The sequence below is a fragment of the Crocodylus porosus genome, unplaced genomic scaffold (assembly GCF_001723895.1).
Source record: "Crocodylus porosus isolate Cpor-Errol unplaced genomic scaffold, CroPor_comp1, whole genome shotgun sequence".
NCBI lineage: Eukaryota > Metazoa > Chordata > Crocodylia > Crocodylidae > Crocodylus > Crocodylus porosus.
Window position 1 is genome coordinate 38,852,068 of NW_017728931.1, and position 21,682 is coordinate 38,873,749.

General features: G+C 38.5%; 1 protein-coding gene across 1 annotated transcript in view; it reads right to left on the minus strand.

Moving 5' to 3' along the window:
* Window positions 1–1,171: 1,171 nt before the first annotated feature.
* Window positions 1,172–21,682, minus strand: part of SYT10 (synaptotagmin 10) — a 62,085-nt gene continuing 41,574 nt past the window's right edge. The window contains exons 4-7 of the mRNA XM_019544657.1: window positions 7,215–7,335; window positions 5,870–6,041; window positions 3,158–3,287; window positions 1,172–1,648 (exon numbers count right to left, since the gene is read on the minus strand). Coding sequence (XP_019400202.1) covers window positions 1,577–1,648; window positions 3,158–3,287; window positions 5,870–6,041; window positions 7,215–7,335 — 495 coding nt within the window. The 3' untranslated portion in view covers window positions 1,172–1,576. The remainder of the gene's footprint in view (window positions 1,649–3,157; window positions 3,288–5,869; window positions 6,042–7,214; window positions 7,336–21,682) is intronic.

A 21,682-nucleotide genomic window follows, 5' to 3' on the forward strand; every position in this document is an offset into this window, starting at 1 on the left:
TTAAAGTCCAGGGTCCAATCCTGCAGTCTTTTAAACATCTCTACTCAGAAAAACACAATTGCCTCACTGAGGTAAATGGGAATTTTCTCTAGAATTGGATCAATACTGAAAAATAGCATCATGCAGTTTTAAAACTAACTCACTTTAACTGAGATCTTTTTGAGTTTACTTTCACTGAATAGTCTAATAATTGATTTTACAAGAAGTAATGTTCCTGAAGTAGTAAGATTTAAGTTTGTACCACCATATGTTGACAGAAAGCATAATCAAAGTCTTTTATGTGGAAACCTGCATATACATGCATTTACCCAATCAGGAAATAGAAACCATACCATGTGAGTTATGTGTCCTGTCAAAATAGTTGGTTAACAAATACTACATTGTTGGTACAAACTTCTTGTGAATGAATGACAAACCAAGAATCAGAGTTATGTGAGGCATAACAATGATTAATGTTATGTAGAATAATATACTAGGTAAAAATAATGTTTGTAGAAAATAGGTAATAGGTAAAACATAATGAAATATATTATTCATTTTACATTATTATCTCAGCTACAGTTTTCCCTGAGTAAAGACTGTATAAGGACTGCATGATTTACCCCACCAAATATTAGACCATGCTTTTCTCACTAGATACATGCAGTAAGCAGATACCTTGTACAGGGTCATAGTGACTTCACTGGGACTTAACATGGCTGTCAATATGGCCTGCAGAGTTAGACCAAGATGCACTGGCAAGGGGTAAGTCCTGCCTACTTGTGCCCTTCCCCAACATGTCCAAGTCTGCAAATTAGGCATAAGCACCTGCTTCCAGGCATGAAAAGGTGGGGTTTCTCTTTCAGCACCACTCCTTGGCTAACTGTACAGACATGACTACTACAGATGCATCTGTTGACCACAGAGTCCTATTATGGTCAATGGGGTCTTGGATTGTTGTAAGGTTCCAACTGCATGTTTTCATTTACAGATCAAGTCAACAGGTCTTGAAAGCCCAATGAAGCCAACAGGAGCTTTTCTATTGACTTGGGTGGGCTTTGAATCAATCTCACAGTAAACAAAGTAAAATAAAGAGAAATAATAGGAAAAAACTGACATGATGTGGTTAGAATTGTTTTTTCCAGCACATCAAGTGCCAAATGCTTTCTTTAATAGTCATAGTAGTGCTTAGTGCAAAATTTCTCATTTAGAGGCAAATTACAAAGTATGCACTGTGTGACAATCTGTTACCTTAAAAGGAACAGCATCCTAAGTTGCGTTTTCTTTGAAGTTCTGAATAGTTTCTCAGATTTACTTGTTTATGCAAAGATATAGGTCATATCAAAATACTACTTATATTGACAGATACATGTCAGAGAGACTGTTTCTCAAAGGAAGGACTGTTTTGGCTCAATTTAACTTCATTCATAAGTTAAGAAATTATTACAAACTGTAATATAAGACTTAGAATAGGAAAATGTATTTTAATACAAAAATATGGATACAGTTCATTTGCGGAAGCCAAACCTTCTGTTACTGTAGGTATGAGCTACATGGGAGCTTGGCCACTGGACGTGGTGAATCCTTTTCTTGTGCCCTAGGGTGTAGGAGGTGGTTTTGGTGATGAACAAGACCCCTGGCTATCAAAACTGGTTGCTCGGCCAGGTAACTGGAAGAAAAGTTTTAGTTTTACAAATATCATCAGATTTGCCCATTCAGCATGATCATTTCTGAGGATGAGAGAATCATAAGGATCCTCTCCAAAGGAAAGGGCTGAATCAGAATAATATTCCATCATTTTTTTTTTCTTTTAGATAAACAACACATGCTTTCAGAAAATGAAATTTAAGCTAAGTTTGTGTGGTCCATACCAGGCTTTCCTGAAGAAGGAACCAAAGGAAAGAAAGGTTAGAGGGGAAACTCCTAAGGGGCTCTTTCCATGCGGAGGCAGTCTGCTTCACCATCTAGTGAACTGCAGTTCTGTCTTCAACCCCTTCATATATCCCAATGTATTCAGAGGAGGTTAGGGACCTCCAAGCAGAGAGCCATTTGCTGTTGTGGCACCAGATTCATATTTGTCACACATTTCCTGAGACTTCAGCTCCACTGGGGCCATCATTCAGGGCTCTCCCCAGTTGCCACTTCTTTGGTATTTTTCTTTAAGACTGAGTTCCACAGCATAGAGCCACAAAAGAGTTAACGCTTTAAAGTTGCATCAGCTCTCAACCTGGCATCTCTGTAAAGTTAAACAGAAGGGAAAGGGTGCATAGTGCCCCCAGTCTTGGTCTGCTGCCATATCACCATAATTTACTTCATGACCCACTGCAATCCTAATTAAGATAGCATACATGTAATGAAGGCAGGACATGAAAGGGTAGACTGAAGGTGTATTTCTTAAAAAAATCCAGGAAGCTGCACACATCATTTTCCATGCATTAAGATAAGAAGGTTCAAATAAATGACTGTTTTAGTATCTCTGTATGTGGCTACAGAGCTGTAGCCCCATGTCAATATCATCAATAGCGCAGTCTGAATTCAATATATTTTAGCTACACAGCCCCAAATATTGCTAAAGACCTTAAATAGAAAATGACTGCCCTTGAAACATTAACAGCTACCACTTCAAAGTGATTTGTAAGGAACTCTTTGATAGTATAAAAATAAACATGATGTAGTATGTAAAAATATTGTAAAGACCTTTATGTCAAAACCTTGACAGCAGAGAGGCAATCTCTGAAATAACATATCTGGATCAAAAGTAACGCCCCCACCATATATGGGACCTCACTGAAAAGAACAGCAAAAGCTAATACACGTGAGCTGTGCCATGTATTTTTTGTGACAGTCAATTACTCAGGTAAGTGCAGGACAGCTGAGCAGGTAATACCCACTCCCCAAACTCAGAATTAACTGGTCACCTTGGTCTGTCCAAAAGCAGACTGTCATTCCAGACTTAGTCAAGGGCCACTTCAACAGCACATGGGGGGAACACTGGCATCCTTGTTTGGCCATTCAGTTGATTGTCCCACACATGCAACTCAGATTTAACTTCTCATCTACTCCACATGAGGAGTGAAATTCACAACATAGTGACTTCCAATATTCTCAAAAGCTCTTAGAAATATAAATGCAGAGAGACATAGCAGCAATTTCACTATAGAGATACTCTTTTTCTTACCTCTACTAGTGGATGCCAGTGAGTTATTGGTTTACGGGGATAAGCCAGCATTTCATTCCAGTGATCTCTTCCAAGTCCTTCAGCTTCAATTCCTGTCCTACACACCCCAATCACCTCATTGTGCCCTACTCTGAGGATTAAAAAAGGACAAATAATGTTTTATAAATGTAAATAGATGTATTAACATCTTTGTAGTTGTTTGATTCAGTACAAATGTTAAGATGCTCAAAGTGTATGTATCATTAGCACCCAAAAACATGGCTTAGGGTGCAGATGCCATTTTTACAAAAGATACAACACTACAGATGGGGAATAACATGCAAAAAATAACCATGGTTTTAAGTAGCAAGTTTGTTAGTAATGTGGATTTTTATTGTGTTTGAAGTATGGGGAGACAAATGGTAGGAATGGGAGGAATGAGGCTTCATGCATGCTCCAGGAGTTATTTTAAAATATAAGTTTCAGGTAGTCAGTTTTAACAACTAGAACCCTTTGTGTAGAAATATGATGGGATAATATAGACTTCTTATCAAAACAAACCAGAGGTATTCACATAAAAATATATATCTTGTTATATATCCACCAACACATAGAATGACTTTGGGCAAGTAATTTCCTCTCTCTTTTTCTTAGTTCCCCTCTCTATATAACAGGGTAATTATGTTTACCTTCCTCTTTGAGATCAACAGACAAAAGCTGATATAAAAGGACTGAGTGGTTAAATTCACTGTATCATTGTTTCTCAGAAGACTAGACTCTACATCTTTTACAGTCAATGAGGAAACATTCATTGACAAAAATTGGAGCACATTCAAGAATTAAATGCTGTCAAAATGTTATAGTATTAAATTATTTTACTGCTATAATTTTGAATCTCTCTCAAGCCCAAGTCTATTAGTATGTATGGGTAAAGTCAGATCAAGCATGTTTCTACTAGTCCACCTCTAATCTGATCAGTACCACCCACACTATTTTTGTCCTGGGGATGGGTTTGAAAGTAGGTCTTCTCCCTTGCACTCAACATTTTGGAAAAGGATAGAATGGAGCAGACCTTTGCCCATAGCAGAACACAGATGAGTGACATGATATTGAGTTATCTTCTACCTTCCTATGAAGATACCTTTGTAGAAATGGACCTGGGGATTACACTGGAAAGTAAGCTGAATATGAGCTAACAGTGTGCCCTTGTTGTGAAGAAGGCTAACAGCATATTGGACCGCATTTGTAGGAGTGTTGCCAGCAGATTGAGGGAAACGATTATTCTCCTCTATTCAGCACTGGTGAGGCCACATCTGGAGTGCTGTGTCCAGTTTTGGGCCCCCTACTACAGAAAGGATGTGGACAACTTGGAGAGGGTCCAGTGGAGGGCAACAAAAATGGTCAGGGGGCTGGGGCACATGATTTCTGAGGAGAAGCTGAGGGAGCTGGGTTTATTTAGCTTGGAAAAGAGAAGACTAAGGGGGGACTTAATAGCAGCCTTTAACTACCTGAAGGCGGGGGTCCAAAGAGGATGGACCTAGACTGTTCTCAGTGGGCATGTCCAGACGAGCAAAGACGTGTGGTATGTGGCACCACAGACCCATCTGTAGTGCTGCACCCTGCATGTGCCACAGATACAGGTGTTCCCCACGCTGCTAATTTTCAGCACCGGGCAGTGGGAGAGGGTAGGTGTTGACACTGGGAGACCCCAGTATCAAAAAACTTCATGCCTTAAAAAAGTGAGGCAGCACACATGGTGGCAGCGTGTGCAGCCCAAAACCGGAGCCTGGCTGGCTGGAGCCATGCTCTGGCTGCCAGCCAGGCTCCATGTTAACGGATCACCGTGGCTGCAGAGCCTGGAGGCCCTCAGGAGCCCAGGTGAGGCTGCTGGGGCCAGGCCAGGTGTTGGCCCTAGCCTCCTCTACCCCACTCGGGGTACTGTGCTGCATACTAGAACCTGTGTGGATGGGAGTTTCCTGGGGACGAGCAACAACAGCACATATTGTGCCACTGCTGTTTGTCTCTGGGAAAATGCATGTTCTTGCTCATGGGCATGTGCAACAAGGAGCAGTGCTCTCAAGTTGTTGTAAGGGAAGTTTAGGTTAGTTATTAGGAAAATCTGTCTCACAAGGAGGATAATAAAGCACTGGAAGAAGCTATCCAGAGAGGCTGTACTATCTCCATCCCTTGATCTGCGTAGACAGACCCTTTGATGGGATGATATAGTTAGGGATGGCCCTACTTCAAGTTGGACTAGATGCCCTCCTGAGTTCCTTTCCAACCCTTATTTTCTATGCTTGTATGATAAAGTGGTCAGGGTCATTGTAACTGGCCAGGGGTAATTAACTTCCTAGATGCACTGTGACAGTAAAAATGTCTCTATTGTTTGCGTTCAGGGACTAAGTCAGTTAGAAGCTGCAGCAGAATTATAAACCTCTTACACATGGTCCATCCACCAGAGAAGGGACAAAAATGTACACTGCTAAAGTGGGTTGCATTTACATGAAAGTTTTCAGTCATGTTTGTATATTCTTCAGATTAGTGTTTTTGATACCAATGGGATTAAATTGCAAGAGGCAAGGATGTTTTGAGACTCATGCAACGAGTCACAAGCTATATTTTATTGAGACTGAATGTATCTGAATTACCAGGGAATTAAAAAAAACGTCACTTGCAATGATCAGATAATGACTTGCACAAGATTAATATTTTCAGACAGTAAACTGTGCTTACCGATCATAATCCATCACAGCAATGGAGAGGCTGACCTGATCCACATTTTCTGGAGGGATGTCAAAGATGATGGCCTCATTATAAACTGGATTGAGTGTGTTTCTCTTTGTGGTTGTTTTCCGTTTTTTCAGTCTTCTCCCCTCACACATCAGTGATACTTTGACATATGGATCTGAGTAACAGGAAGTTGGGTTTATGTAGATAAAATATTGCATAAAAGAGCTGTGAGGTCTCTGAAAGTAAATATTAATGACTACCTATGTTCATCAACATGGTCTTAGTGGCACAAAATAACCAGAACTGTTTCCTCTGCATTCTCCACACCCTGCCTACTCAAGAATAGAGCAAGGAGACAGAACAGACACACCATTCATAGAAATACAGGAAATAGATCTAAGGTTTCTGTCTGCCTTAATCAGTTCTCTTGAAAATTGTATGTGGTAACTATCCACATGAAAAGTAGGATTTGCAAGTAGGATAGTTTCAAAAGTTAAAAAGACAATTAGGCACCTAAACCATACTGACAGTCAAGGGAGCTTGAAAACACTTGAAAAGTGCTTCAAAATGGGTTTTCAATGCTTTAATTTTTTTATATTATTCTCTTCTCCCTTTGATATTATTTAATCAGGACTGATAAGTCCTCATAAAAGGAAAACAAAAATGTAATGCAAACAGTTTGTGAATTAATACAATTAAAAAAAGAATATAATTTTAGATTAATTATATGGAGCATTACATATACTATATATACAAGTTTTTAATGCTTTCCCAACATGGTATCTTTTAAAGATCAAATCTATTCTGAAGGATGGCTCCAGTAAATGAGATTGTGCCTTTACATATTTGTCTCTCATTGCTTTTCATATTGGGTTTTAATATACGACTTAAAGCAACCCAAAGAACAAACAAAAAACTCCACCAGTCCTATGTTCTCAGGTTTTCTATAGCATATATCATCTCAGTAATAAAAGTGGTAATAGCAAAATTATACCTTTTGTTTACCTGTACAAACTGTTGTCTTCAGCCTATGCTCTCTGTGATAACTACTACCTTCAACAAATTTGCTGTGATAATTTGGAACTTAGGAAACTATTGGGTTGATGGTGCACAAGTTGAATGAGACTCTTTATTTCACTTTTTCTTAGCAATGTCTTCTTTGCACAGCTAACACAAAGAAAATAGTGTAACCTGCTCTCACATTTTTGTCACCAGCATGAACAGATGTAATTACATGTATATCAATACTTATAATTTGAATATGTAGTTGAATAAGAAATTGCCATTTTTACATAGCCATGTTTCAGAACAGAGGTCTGCGCTGTGAATGAAGAGGAAGAATACGCACCTGAAGAGCCAGTAATGTCCATGGCCTTGAGATTTCTACATTTGATGACTGTTAATGTCATTCTCCCAGCAGTGGGTAAATAACAAAGGGAAAACATGATTTCGCCCAAATCTATGCTTTCCTGAAAAGGGGGGGAAAAGGTGGTTAGGACTTTGTTATTCATTCCAACATCTCAAACATCCCAAAATGTTATAAAAATTCTAAGTGTGACTAAATGAACCTATTTTTGGAGATGTTCCAGCCTTAGATATTTGTAAAAAGATTATATACAAGCTACTTCAATGGAGATTTATGCAAAACATGAAAAAACAGAAATGCAACAATATTCTAGTGACAGACTTTTGAGTTGCTAGACTGAAGGTTTCAACCCAAGGATGACTGCAGAACTCTTGAGCTTGTTCACAGCTGGCAGGACAGGGTGTCGGATTCACAGTCAAGTACACAAGATACTGCGTTGTAAAATCTTTATATGCCACAAAAGAAAAATGCTAAATTCAGTTCTGGGTGGTACTCAGCATTCTACCTTTCCAACCTGTAAAAAAATGTTGAGATAGCAAGTCTAATGTGTGTACCCATATATTTCGGCCCTTTTCACAAAGGTATTAAAAACCTGAGTATGTGCACATGCACACGTGTGCATGAATGATTCACTTTCACTTTGTAAGAGGATAGAAGAGGTAATTGTCTTTGTGAAACATGGTAACAGGAATTGCTTTACCATTCCCTTTGTGGGTGTTTGACTGTGGAGATGGAAGGAAAGAATAAGAAAATTAAATATTGCTCATACCATCTCCCACATGCCTGCAAAAAAAAGAGGGTTTAGGAAGTGCCATACTGTGCCAGATGGACTAAGGCCAAATGAAATGTCTTCTTCTGAAAGTTAAATATCACTACATAATATATATATATTTTTTTATATAGCAGGGACATAGGTTATTAATAGGTCTAGGATTTAACATAGCAGTGGGGTATAGCCAAAAAATATGACTTCTAAGAAACAAAGTATAAACATGAAAAAAGGAGAAATAAATGCATGGGTTCTATTTCTCACTTCTGTCTATAGCATTTTCCCTACTAAGCAAATAGATTTACCAGGTGGTCAGGTAGATTGAGTTATCACCCAACCCTAGTAAGAACAAAGCCCTCTAAGACCACATCCAGATGAGCAGAGGCATACGCTTGCAAGCAACACAAATAGTAGTGGCACAAATTTGTGCTGCTACTTTGTACTGCCATGTCCAGCTCCTCCCAGCTCCTGGCTAGGCTCCACGTTTATCAGGGAGGGCTGGTCAGTGCACAGAGTGCCTCAGTGTGGGGCTACCCAGCAGGCAGCCTCCTCACTGAGGCACCCTGCATGCCAGCCAACTGGGGAGTGGCATGAGGAGATGGGCAGGTGGCCCTGGGCTGCCTGCTGCCAGGTCTCTGCATTTGTCCAGGTGCACTCTACTTTTGCATGTCTTGCCCTGCTTTTTTTTATTGGGGTTTTTTTTGCTACTGGGAAATCCTGGTAACAAATTTTGCAGTATAACATGAACGGTGTGTAGTCTGTGGCACCACAAAGAGGCTCCTGGTGACACAAACCACAAGTGTCTCCACGTGTGGTTTAAAATCTCAGAAACGTAAAACAGGAAGTTTGATATTAAAAATGAAAGCTCAGATCCTTAAAAGATATATAGGTGCCCAATGCCCACTGAAATAAAATGAGGTATGTGTCCACTCCAGTACTTACTGAAGACAGTGGCTACTTAATCTTTATAAGTGTTTGTTATTACAGCAAGTTCCCTTAGTAGATCACTTATGGAAAAGCAGCCATTGTCCTAGAGATGAACTTTTTAAAATAACAAGCCAAATTATTAGGGGCCAAAGTGAAATCTTTCATTTTTGAGGAGTTGGTCACATAAGTAACCTCATTGATGTCCACAGGTCTTAAAAAATGTTCTTAAATTTAGACATATACTTTACTGCTGTCTTGAATAAAAACAGATTTAACCACATATTTTAGTAAGTTACTTAGTTTGAATTGAAAATTGTAGGTTTTGGAATAGTTTTACTTTTCTATCGTAGCCATCATAGGTTCTTCAATTTCACATGTCAGTTTATGGACAGTAATTTATTCTGCGATTTTATTCTGAGAATCAATAGGCTGCTATGCATGTTCATACCCACAACAGGCAATTTTCATTACATGAAGGTTTCCAAGGATTTTGGAATGGATTTTACTCCATTTGATCCTCACCTGATAAACTTGGGTCACCAATTTCTTTTCACAGCTCTTACCTTTTGACATATGAACAAATGTTCCTTTTTTCCTCACAGTTCTACTTACAGCCTGAAACACAGACTGAAATGGCGCTGGGATCCCAGGTGGTAGTAACACGGATCTTTTGGCTTTTTCAGGATATTTCTTTAAAAATCATAATTCAAGTGAAGCTAAGATATTTTGCCTTGTTGATGTCTAATTGTTAGTTTGCTAGACTATCACTAGAATATCTATACAGTAAAATAATAGCAATGCAAACATCTGGAGATGTAAGTGAAGTTATAATGCCTGAATGAGAACAATATAGTATTATAGTACAAGTTATGGTACGCTAGAAGCAGACATATTGAGGCTAATTTTACTTTCCAAATAGTAGCTGGTTTCAGTGGTTGCATGGGCAAATAGAGATCCACTTGACTGTGGGTTAGAGCTTTGGGTGGAATTTTTCTGCTCTGAAAGTTACTGGTTTTTTTTTAGAGGTGGTGGGTTGAGTGTAGTTGAGTGGAGAAGAGCTCAGTTTTCATGAGATGGGTGTATCACATTGAATGTACATGTAATATAAAAGACAAAATTATTTGGGGAATAAGAGCTCTGGATAGTGTCAGCTATCAAGGAGAAATACCCATATACATTTATTCATATTACGTATACATACATACAACAGTGCAAACTCTGCCACTGTATTTTGGCTATTTATGTGCCCTCTAGTGCTAGTTCTAATCACAGTAGTTCTTAGTATAGGAAAATTCCATTTAAAGGAAATTGGTTGTGTATGAAAAGCAAAATAACACATAGTAGATTATTAGCAAGCCTCATTGTTTCTGTCCTTTTTTATGTGTCCTACATATGACAAACACAATACAATGATAATTTTCTATACAAAAGAACTGTAACAGGCTATTTTACAATATCAAATCAAGCTGCAGCTATTGTTTGGTCTGGGTTCCCTGTTACTGTGTCCCGTGTTACTCTTTGGCCTAAATAAATAAAAAGACCAAATTGAAAGGCACCATATTGTGAATTTCTCAATATATGGAAAAAGCAAAGACCTATGAATTTCAGCCATAGGTAAAAACATACGGGAAACAAGGTACTGCAATAACAGTTCTCACAGCTTGAAATTCACCTTTAGTTTACATCATTTGCGCACTTCTAAGAAAAGAGTACAAGCCTGTTTGGGGCTATAGATGGTTGTACAAAAGGACAAGAATAGGAAGAGCATGTAAACTGATTTTTAAATATTATTTTGAAAACTTTTTTCACCTCTACGTAAAAAAAAAAAAGAGAAAAATACAGCCTAGGATATTAGTATTCAAATCACTTGAACATAAAAATGTTAGGAAAAATGTACTCCAGTAGTTATAGAATGCTTGACATCAAAGCAAATTTTGAAAGTTTCAATATATTCAGAGAAAATGAGAAAAAAATATTTTATGTTGTTTTCAGAAGAAGAAAGAAAAATGGCAGGCCACTTTTAATTTGGCTATATTTTGGAATAGGCTTAACAAGTAAGATTAATGTATGTGTTAGATTCATATAAATGCTACTAGCACAAGTTGAATGTACGCTGAAAGAGGCTGCAATATTACTGTCAACTTCAGAAAATAGGACAAAAGTGTGTTAAGAATCACTAGATAAGTTCAAAGCAACATGGATGTTTTCAAGGATAATTTATATGGATGCAGGATGTCACAAATGCCAGAAGACTTAGAACATTAGTAGAGAAAATACATGTATACTCAACAGAACAAAGAAGCAAGAGTTTATGAAAGGCTATATAGAAGAATCCAAAATAAACAAGAGTGTAGAAGGATTGGATGACATACAGAGCCATGAATTGTTAATTTCACAAAGGTTATGACATCAAAAGAACATACAGAACAGAGGATTAATCATGAAACCAGAAACAAGAACATTGGCCCTCTGGGTACCTGAAAAACTATATGATGAAAGAACTATTAATGAAAGAACTAGAGTTCAAGTCACTAACATTCACAGGTCAGATAGTACCTGTGATATGAAGGTCAGACATGGCAGGGACTGGTGATATTTGACAAGAAAAGTTCTTATTGAAGAGATCCGTAGACTCTTTGGAACTGCTTCAGTGCCTTTTTCATTATTTCCTACAATACTGAGCAAATTATCAAGGATTCATGAATGATTGATGATGATGGTGATGATGTAATTCCAGGCTTGAATCATCTTTTTCTTTCCTTTATATTTCACATACTGATGATATATTGAAAATGACTTTGAAAACATGTCATTCAAACATTGTACACTCAACCGATACATTTGAATTCTTTGTGAAATATGCAGGTTGCCTTGCATATGAAGATAAAATGCTGTTCCTAGCCAAACTATGCTGCATTCCATATACTTCAAAAATAAAATAGAAGGAAAGCTGAGAAGCTTAGAAAGCATGGATATGACAGAAAAAGTAGGTTATTCAGAGTTAGTTTATTCCATTCCATAGTAACCTTATTTTGATTTGATGAGAACAATGAGGAAATCCTGGCACTTATCCAACAGAAGAGAGCCGAGTTCTGTGGTTGGCAAAAATGAGAGGCTTACCACCAGCTCAAAGCTGTAGTTCAGAGGAGGCTATGGGACATCAAGAGCCAGTGGCGGCAAACGATGGCCATGGAAATCCAGAGTTTTGCTAACCAGTATGAGATGAGAAGCTTCTTTCAAGCAGTAAAAGCCATTCATGGGCCATATTCCAATGGCCCAACCACCTTGTGATCCCTTTTCAGGGATAATGTATCCATCAAGCAATGCTGGATGGAGTACTTCAAGACTGTACTCGACAGTGAATCTGAGGTCCAAGCTGCTACCATCAAGTCTATCCTTCAGTACCCAGTAATAGAACCTCTTGCTAATCCCCCATTTTTCAAGGAAGTCTGGTCTGCCATCACTCAGACGAAGCATATGGATTAATGAGAATGTTCCACCTGACTTAAAGAATGCCAACATTGTGACCATCTTCAAGAAAGGGGACAAGTTGGTGTGTGGGAACTACTGAGGCATTGCCCTCCTTTCCATTGCTGGGAAGTTTCTTACTCACATCCTTCTGAATCACTTCCTCCCCCTTGCTGAAGATGTTCTTTCAGAATCCCAGTGTGGCTTTAGACCATGTCAGGGCACCACTGGCATGCTTTTTGTTGTATGACAGATCCAGGAGAAGTATAGAGAGCACTGCTAGGAGCTGTTTATGGAATTCATTGACCTAACCAAGACCTTTGACTCCATCAATTGTGAAGCCTTTATGGAAGGTGCTTGCTAGGCTTGGTAATCCACTGAAGTTCATTAGTGTCCTCAGGCTACTCCATGATAGGATGACCACCACAATCCTTTGCAATGGATCCAAAACAGACCCATTTACCATCCATACTTGTGTCAAGCAGGGCTGTATCATCGCCCCAACCCTTTTTTCCATCTAACTTGCTGTGATTGTGTTTCTCATTTGTAGCTGCCTTCCTCCCAGAATTGGGGTTGAGTATCAAATGGACAGTTAGTTTTCCACCTGCAGTGCCTTCACAGCAAAACAACATTTACCAAGACTGGCATTACTGACCTTCAGTACACTGACAACTAAGTTATTCTTGTGCACACTGAGACTGATCTGCACTCCACTTTTGACCTTTTCTCAGGTGCCTATCACAGCCTGGAACTCCCCCTTAACATTGGGAAGACCAAAGTACTTTATCAGCCTGCCCCAGCACAAGTTGCTCTGCTTCCCCCACAAATTACCACTGGTGGAGAATCCGTAGAAAACACGAAGCATTTCCCATACCTTGGCAGTCACCTCTCCCAGTCAGTCAGTTTTGATGTGGAAATCGAACAAAGGATTCACTGTGCTAGCGTAGCCTTTGGAAAGCTGTTTCACTGTGTCCATGTTGACTGAGATCTGCAGATAGAAACTAAGATCTTGGCCTACAATGCAGTAGTTATCCCCATGCTTTTTTATGGGTGTGAGATGTGGGTGACATACCAAAGACATCTTAAGCACCTGTAATGGTTCTATCAGTATTGGCTCAGAAAGATCCTCCACATTAGATGGAAAGACCATTGCACCAATGCCAGCATCCTCTCTGCAGCTAACATCACCAGCATTGAGGCAAAGATCATGAAACATCAACTTGGCTGGGCTGGCCACTGTGTGAGGATGGCTGACATTCATCTTCTGAAGCAAGTCCTCTTCTCTCAACTTAGTCCTACCCATGGAAGACACAGGAAGCACTACAAGGACACACTGAAAGCATACTTTAAGAAGGGTGGCATCAACCCTACAAATTGGGAAGTGCTGGCTGGTAACAAGTTTCAATAGTGCTGCACCATACATCAAGCCACAGCCCACTTCGAAGAGAACAGTCTCACTCAGGAAGCCAAGAAATAGCAGAGGAAGAAAAGCACACAACATCCTGGTCAACAGTTGTGCTCCACCCCCCTCTCGTCCCAGAGGTGCCACTTGTCAGATCGGTGGAAAAACTTGCAGAGCATGGATTGGATTCCTCAGCCACCTTAAAACTCATCAGTAACTGTTCCAGCCCCCCAGCAGACATCATCTTCATATCAAGGGATAGCAAATGATGATGAATAACCTTAATCCATTCTAATTCATTCATTTCTATGGTGACTAAAACTTCTGCCAGCCAGGAATAGTTCACAGTTGCTTGCAGATATGATTATAAGTATTACAGTGATTTCACTCATGGCTGTGGAGCCCTTGTTCTGTTATGTGCACTGACTACTTAGACTACATTGAATGTGTTGCAGACTTACTTTTAATAGTCTGGTAGAGAGGGAATAATCTGGCTGGTCATTCCCAATATCAATAGGAGAGAACCATGTCCTGGAGCAAAGTTCTACACCTTTCCATTATCTATACACACAACTTCTACTACAGATGAGCTGCATCTCTGAAGGAGAAGGAGGCTGGAGTTGCCCTGAACTACACAAATATTAAAGTAGTAGAAACACGTTGCATGTTGCATAGTGATAAAAATGAATTATTCAGTGAACTTGAACATTTACTGTTTCAAAATACCTTCTCTCCTCTGTGTTAGACATTTGTAATGTGTCTATGACTATAAGATCAGGGTGCCAAAAAAAAAAAAAGAGTTCCATTGAGACAGTCCATAGACCCCATTTTACTGTCCTCTGTCCCTGGGGAGCAATGCCACACAGTCTAGGGAAAAACCATCATGGAGATTGCCATCAGCTACTTGGAAGAAACTTGCCATTAGCTACTTCCTCAGTTTAGTTTAGTTTTGGTTGTACTGTGTGCTATTGGGGCTTTGCGTGTGCTTTGTGGAGAGTACACACAAAGTCAGTAAGTGTGGAATGGTGGCTATCAATTCTTTTGCCCAATGTTTGGAACACCCTGAGATAATTATTTAGCTCAGTGAGTATAGGTTCATGCTTTTGGTGCAGGGAGTCCCAAGTCCCAAGGTGGACAGCACCATTTATGTGCACTCTGACTCAAGAGAGAGAAACACAAAGAATTTCAGTCCAAACACCATTATAGAAGTATTTATTTACCTGTAACATTAATTATTAAGGTTGCCACAGATTATTTTTGGAGCAAAAATGTGTATTTAACTAAATAATTTTATAACTGCTACAGGATTTGTTTTTAGTAATGCCAGTGAAGTTTCCTGACTTTCATTAGTGTTGAGTGTTTTTCCTCCTCATAAATTAAACTGAGGTTGCAATTAACAACTAGCTTTACTGACAGATACTCATAATGATTCTCTCCCAAAGGCTTCCAATAATTTGTACAAACAAGCAGGAAACTTGGGCACAGCTGCACAAATACAAATACATTCATTTGATACTGTGTATCTTTTATGCTTTTATTTCCCTTTTGTGATCACAAACCATCATGAAGGACCAAGAGTGGGAACAGTGTAAGCACTACACCAGCTTCAGTTCATTTTTATTGCTCCCAGTTTACATGACTAGCTAATGCACTCCTGCTACAGTGATGCAAAAAAGAAATACAAAAATAAGAACAACAAAATTCAGGGAAAGGTATTGGGTACTTTTATTAATACTGTTATATAATTAGAGGTTACGGACTATCCAATATTAAATTCTCACCCATACTGAGGGACCAAATCTGAGTGATGCTGATCATGCAAACTCAGTGGGGGTTGTGTGTGCTCACTGCGTCTCATGATTGAGCCTTCAGGTCCTGACCCAGAGGCTAAGGAAATCACTTAAAAGGCCAGTTTTGTGGAGGATGGAGCCTTACCCCTGACCACTCCCCACCCTCAACTCACCTGCATGGAAAGTGTAGCAGCAGTTTTGCAGAAGCCCCTCACCCTCTTCTCATTCATAAGGCAGGTAATCAGTATATCTGGCCCTTTGGATTGTGGTTGTTGGATAAACCTTCACTCTTTCCCCTTCAGATACAAACTTGTGGATTTTTTCCATTTGTTCTCAATGGTTTCCATAGAAAGGTTCTCAATACACATTCAAAAAGTCAGTTTTAAAGTTGAAATCCCTCCAAATAGAATTAGGGATCAAGCAATGTTTGCTCCTTCTCTGATGTAATCCTAACTCAAATGGGGTAAAGTGAAGCTGTAGCTAAATTGAAGTTTTATGTCTCAAGGACAACAGACTGCAATTAGAACTTGTTCAGTAATCTGCTTGATGACATGAGAACTAGGATACACTGCAGCTCATGTGCCAATAGCTTTGCAGGTTTTATAATGCTAATGGGGTGAAAAACAAACAGGAAGTAGGCATGTGAAGTGAGATGGTAGCTTTTTTATATCATTCTTTTTCAGACAGTAACTGCATTCTACCTTCATAGTCAGATGACCAACTTGCATTTTAGCTTTCTCTAACTCTCAAAGTTGTATCTCTACCTATTGTTCCCATGGGCTATTTAGATGTTACCAGGGCTCAGCATGTTAGGCCCTTTTATGGGCTTACTTCTCATTAACTGCTACTATTAAAACATAATATTCTGTCGTAATAGTGTAGATCTCCTTGAAACACTGTTAAGAATTAAATGAATTACCTTCACATTATTAAAATGAAAACCAAGTGAATTAATCGTTTAGGCTTTTATTTAATCTCTATTTAGTTATTCTACAGAACTTATTAAATATAATTTAAATGTTTAAGTGTTAAAGAATAGATTTTAGATGAAAAGGAAAAAACCTAATGCTGACAATACTTGTGTATTCTCCATGTCTATAGCTAGATTTCTAATAAGCCATATTGTACATCATCATTATCACCACATATTGGTTCAATTTCCAAATGAATGTAAATTAAGGTATTTTGTTAAATAATGGTCCATTTTTCAGAATGACAAAAAGTTATTAGAAACACATGTATTCTATTCTTCTTCCTCAGTCAATATATTCTAGCAGCCACAATCAATTGACAGCAAACTACTGCTTTGAAAACCAAAGTTATGTAGGTATCCAAACTGCCACATTTCCTAACATATTACCTACCTCTGGGATAGTTCTATTAATGCAATATAATGCTGGGAATAAGGTCCATAGATAGCTTAACATTACAGGAAAAGAAAAAATATGTTCTGTTTTTTGAAACATTTGGATGTTCTGATTTTCCACCAGAATGCTTTAATAATTTTTACTATAGAGAATGAGTATGCACTCAAATATCTCACTGGGGATAAAATAAAGCAAGTATATTGACAGATAAAGGTCATGGTAGGGTTGGGTAGACCTTAAAAGGAGAGGGAACTGGCATTCAAGAGCCAAACACAATTGCACTGAGGGCATCTCCAGTTTTGTTGGGAAAATCAAAACAGCACTGGCTCATTTGTCACATTTATCTAGCCATGTATCTACGTTACTTTGATGCAAACAAGCATCCAGTCCACTTGATAGAACCATATTTTCCATGTTTTTAATGCAGTAAGTAATTGCTGTTAGTAGTTTATCTCTGCGAGCTTGCCACCAATTGTGGAAAGAGCTGCATTATAAACCAATGACCAGATAAACCAACTACATGCCAGTTGGTGCTAAGGGCTAGTTCTAATGCAGTTCAGGTAACCTTCCTAAAACTTGGTTTAGAAAATTACATAGCATAGTCACAACAGCACAGTCAACAACAAACAGAATCCACCCCAGCTTTCAGCAAGCAGAGGGGTAGAAGAGGCACCATTCTTTGCCCTGCATAATCCTTTCCGGTTAGTCCGTCATGAAAGAACTGCCCTGAACATTCTACTCAAGCCTTATCATCTCAAGACTCACCCTCTGTTTATCTCAAGACTGATCCTTCCACTCGGAAGTCACGTGATACCTAGCCAGCTGACCTTTTCCCATCATGTACCTTGAAGACTTCAACTCCTAGACATCCCTGGTGTTAAAAGACTATGTCCCTATAACAAACACGATAGCTATATCTGCACTTACAGCCCAGTGTTCTGTTACATGCTTTGTATGTTGTTTTAATGGCTTTTTTGGTCAAATCACAAAGCATACACCACTCTGGCTGCATCCAATCCTAAACAAATGTGGTGTCATCTCCTAGTTAGCTGCTACTTAGACTTGCCTTAGTAATGCAGCTATTTTAGTATCCAAGATATAGTAAATATTACAGTTGGCCCCAAGAATTAATTGCCAAAAGGTAAATCTGTCATTTCCTCAAGAACTTCTCTCCTCCCAGAACTTCTTTCCTGACTTCTGTCTTACTCAAGCTGAAGTTGAGGAAACTGATTTTCATCCATGAAAGGTACATCCAAAGTTGGGAATGATCATGTTTTTTGGTGTATTTTGAGATAAGCATCAACAACGTATTATTGGCAGATTGGACTGACATCCAATTAAAAGAGGTGGCGGCACTGACTAAGGTTCTCAGGAAACAACAGCAGATGTCCATTATGGCCTCTGGAATCTGATAAATATGAGTGCTGTTTGGTCTTAGGTTTATATATGTATAAGCATATGGTCTAAGCAGCATTAGTATGTCCATTCTCTGTCCATAATGATGAGGACAGTTTCTAGAAGGATTATCAGTATCCACTTCCTGCTCTAGTGTATGACTGAGCTGGGTCAAGAGAAAAGTAAATGTGATTATCTTTAAAAAAAAAATATCAGCTAAACACTCATTCAACTCAGTAATACTTTGCACTAATCAGCAAAGTATTATCTTCAGTGTTGTTGGAAAATAACAGTCTCACATTGTTCTAAATACTGTGTTTATAAGGATGCATCTTTTGCATTATTACTATCTTCAGTTTCCTATGAGAAGAATGTGACACAGAGATGTAAGTCCGTCACAGCAACACATGACCACTTTCCACTAACACTTTGGGCAGTGGTTTTACTGACAGAAATGTTTGAGGTTATAGGTCAACTTCAAGTGAATAACACACAATATTAATGGAGAATTAATAAATGTTTGGTTCTAGATATTACTTTTAAAATGTAATATGAACCTAATCGGAAATAACGTGTGTCCCATTTGTCCAAACAGAACACATCAACATAGCTTAAATTTTAAATATTGAATGGTTGCAATCAATTTCTTATCATCAATCCATCAGAAAAAGGATTCTTTTCGAAAATTTCTAAATTTTTTTGAGCAATTCACCTATGATTCTTTCTGAACTGTCAACAGGCATTTTGCAAACAAAAAGAGGCATTTTACTGAATTCATTATCCATTATGTATTATTCACTTATCTCTGATTTCATTAATTTGTACCAGAAAATATATTTTAGAATAATAAAAGAGTATAGTGTACTTGGTCATATTTCAAAGGTATTTAAAGGCTGCATCTTAGTTTATCTTTACTTAAATCAATCAAACCGACAGAAGAAATTGATGGATTATTTATTGAGGACTTACTTTCCCAATGATATATAAGCAAATTTTGGGGAGATTAAGACTCTACATTCAGATATCTAAGACTTTTCTTTTCCACAAGAAATATTACAATGTGTTAATAATTATAAATTTACATTAAAAATTAAACTGCTTTAGCACTTACAATAGATACATGCTGTTTATTGTACAATATTTTCAGACCACAGAACAAGGAAACAATATGAAATGAAAAATAACGGAACAAAATACAAACGACAAAAAATGAATAGCAACAGTTGGAAAGTATAAGAATAAAAATGAGCATGTGGAAGCCAATCCTGCACTTTGCAAAATGGTTGCAACTTAATATCGTAAGCAAAGGACACTCAATTGAACTGCAGTAATTAATAGATTTATAAATGTTAAGGCTAGACAATAGAGATCATCTAGTCGGATCATTCTCATAATACACATCATAGAGGTTCACCTAGTAATTCCAGCACCAAAACAAAAATTCCTTGTTGAACTACAGCTTATCTTTTAGCAAGGCATCCAGCCTTGGTAACACCCTGATTGAATAAGAATCTACTGCATTCATTTGCTAACTACCTTTCACTATTAACATTTAACGTTATTGCCACGGTACATGTTTTTAGCTTCAGATTCCAGCCACTGGATCTTTTTACAAGTTTACTTCCTAGATGAATGGGCCATTTACTGTCAAAAACTTCTGCACACATAGGTAACCTTTTCATATTAGTTAGGGGTAATTCTTACCCTTATGCACCTCCAAAACAGAACATGGATATTTGATGATGGGAGAAATATAGGCAACTTCCCGGAGGACTCCAGAACTTAAGGAGAGGGTCACCCTTCTGTACATGTTCCATTTTTGCATTAATCCTTTGGCCTAATCCTAGGACTATAACTTAAATACAATATGAGTGACATTCTGGGCCTGAGTTACATGCTGCAAGAATATACATACCCATAGTTCAGAGATGATAAACTTGAGAAAACATACAAAATAGTTCAAAACAGGGGGAACCTGGTGAGGGAAGTATATAAAAAAAGGTAACTTCTCCCCCTCTGTTTAAAAATGACCTAGGCACCTAAAACAGGACATCAGCAAGCTTTATGTGCCTCAGTTCAACATAGCAATCTAACCCGCATCCCTGCTCAGCAGCTGCCTAATTCTGGAGGCATCAGGACTTGCATCTAGCTGTGTCATTGGGCAGCAGTGAATACAAGATTCATAGGCCTACAAGGAAATGAAGCAATAGGGAGCCTAAATTGGTAGCAGAGTGGTTTGGGCATTCAGCTGAAAAGGGTAAGGCCTTGGTTCTGCCTGTTCTCCAAGAACATTGCATGCATTTTATCCTGAAAATCATTGGATAAAATATAGAAATAAACCCTATAGCAGGGACCAGAACCCATGTCTCCCCAGTCTTAGCTTTGTGCCTACTTAGTTACTACACAACAGACTCCATCTTCCTTTTGCTTCCTTCTGACATAATAAATCTTGCTTTCCTTTCTACACAACATCCCAGCCCTATCAGAAAGCAGCCTTTTCAATACCAGTTTAACCTACAGTATGATGGCTAGGGCACTTGACTGGAAAATATGGATCCAGAACCCTCAAAAGGGTGTAAACCCATTCACTTTCTGGGTGAGCACTCTAACCACTGGATTATTATATAGAAGATAGGCAGTGCCACAGTTGTAAAAGCAAAACAGCTGCAACCACATTTTGTAAGGATCCAGAATATGCCTACCTAACAGGCTCTCGGAGTGCTTGGGGGCCACTTTGCCTACTTCTTCAATATCAGCGATGCTTAGCTGGACATTGACACATAGCCACTCAGGCTTGGGCTGTACTAGGCATATTCAGGTTGCTAGGAAATTTTCTAATAACAAAGGTTGAGTTAGGTCTTTTAGGGTCAGGGGCAGGGTTAGGGTTAGGCAGCCACTGATCACAATGTTTATGAATCACCATTTTGGATTTGAATGCACTTTAGATGTCTAAGTCCTTTTTTTTGGCATCTGAGTTGTTTTTTATCCCATGATCTTAGGAAATAACTCCTCAGTTCTCCACTACTTTAGCGTAACCTAACTCTGTGCAGGATTGGCTCCTCAGTCTCACCATTCCTGAACTGTAAAAAAATGAAATAATTAGAACTAACCTGGATATAACCTATGTAAAATAGCTAAAATAACTTCCACAAACAAGTTTCTGGTAGCACAGTTTAACCTGTATATATTAAAAGGACATATTATTGCCTATTTCATTTGTCAGTAAAACATTTCAAGAGACTAGAAAAACACTGTAATAATACAAGGATTAAAAGGGCCTACAACAGTCTGATGAAATAATATGTAGCTGAAAATTATTTTTAATATGTTTA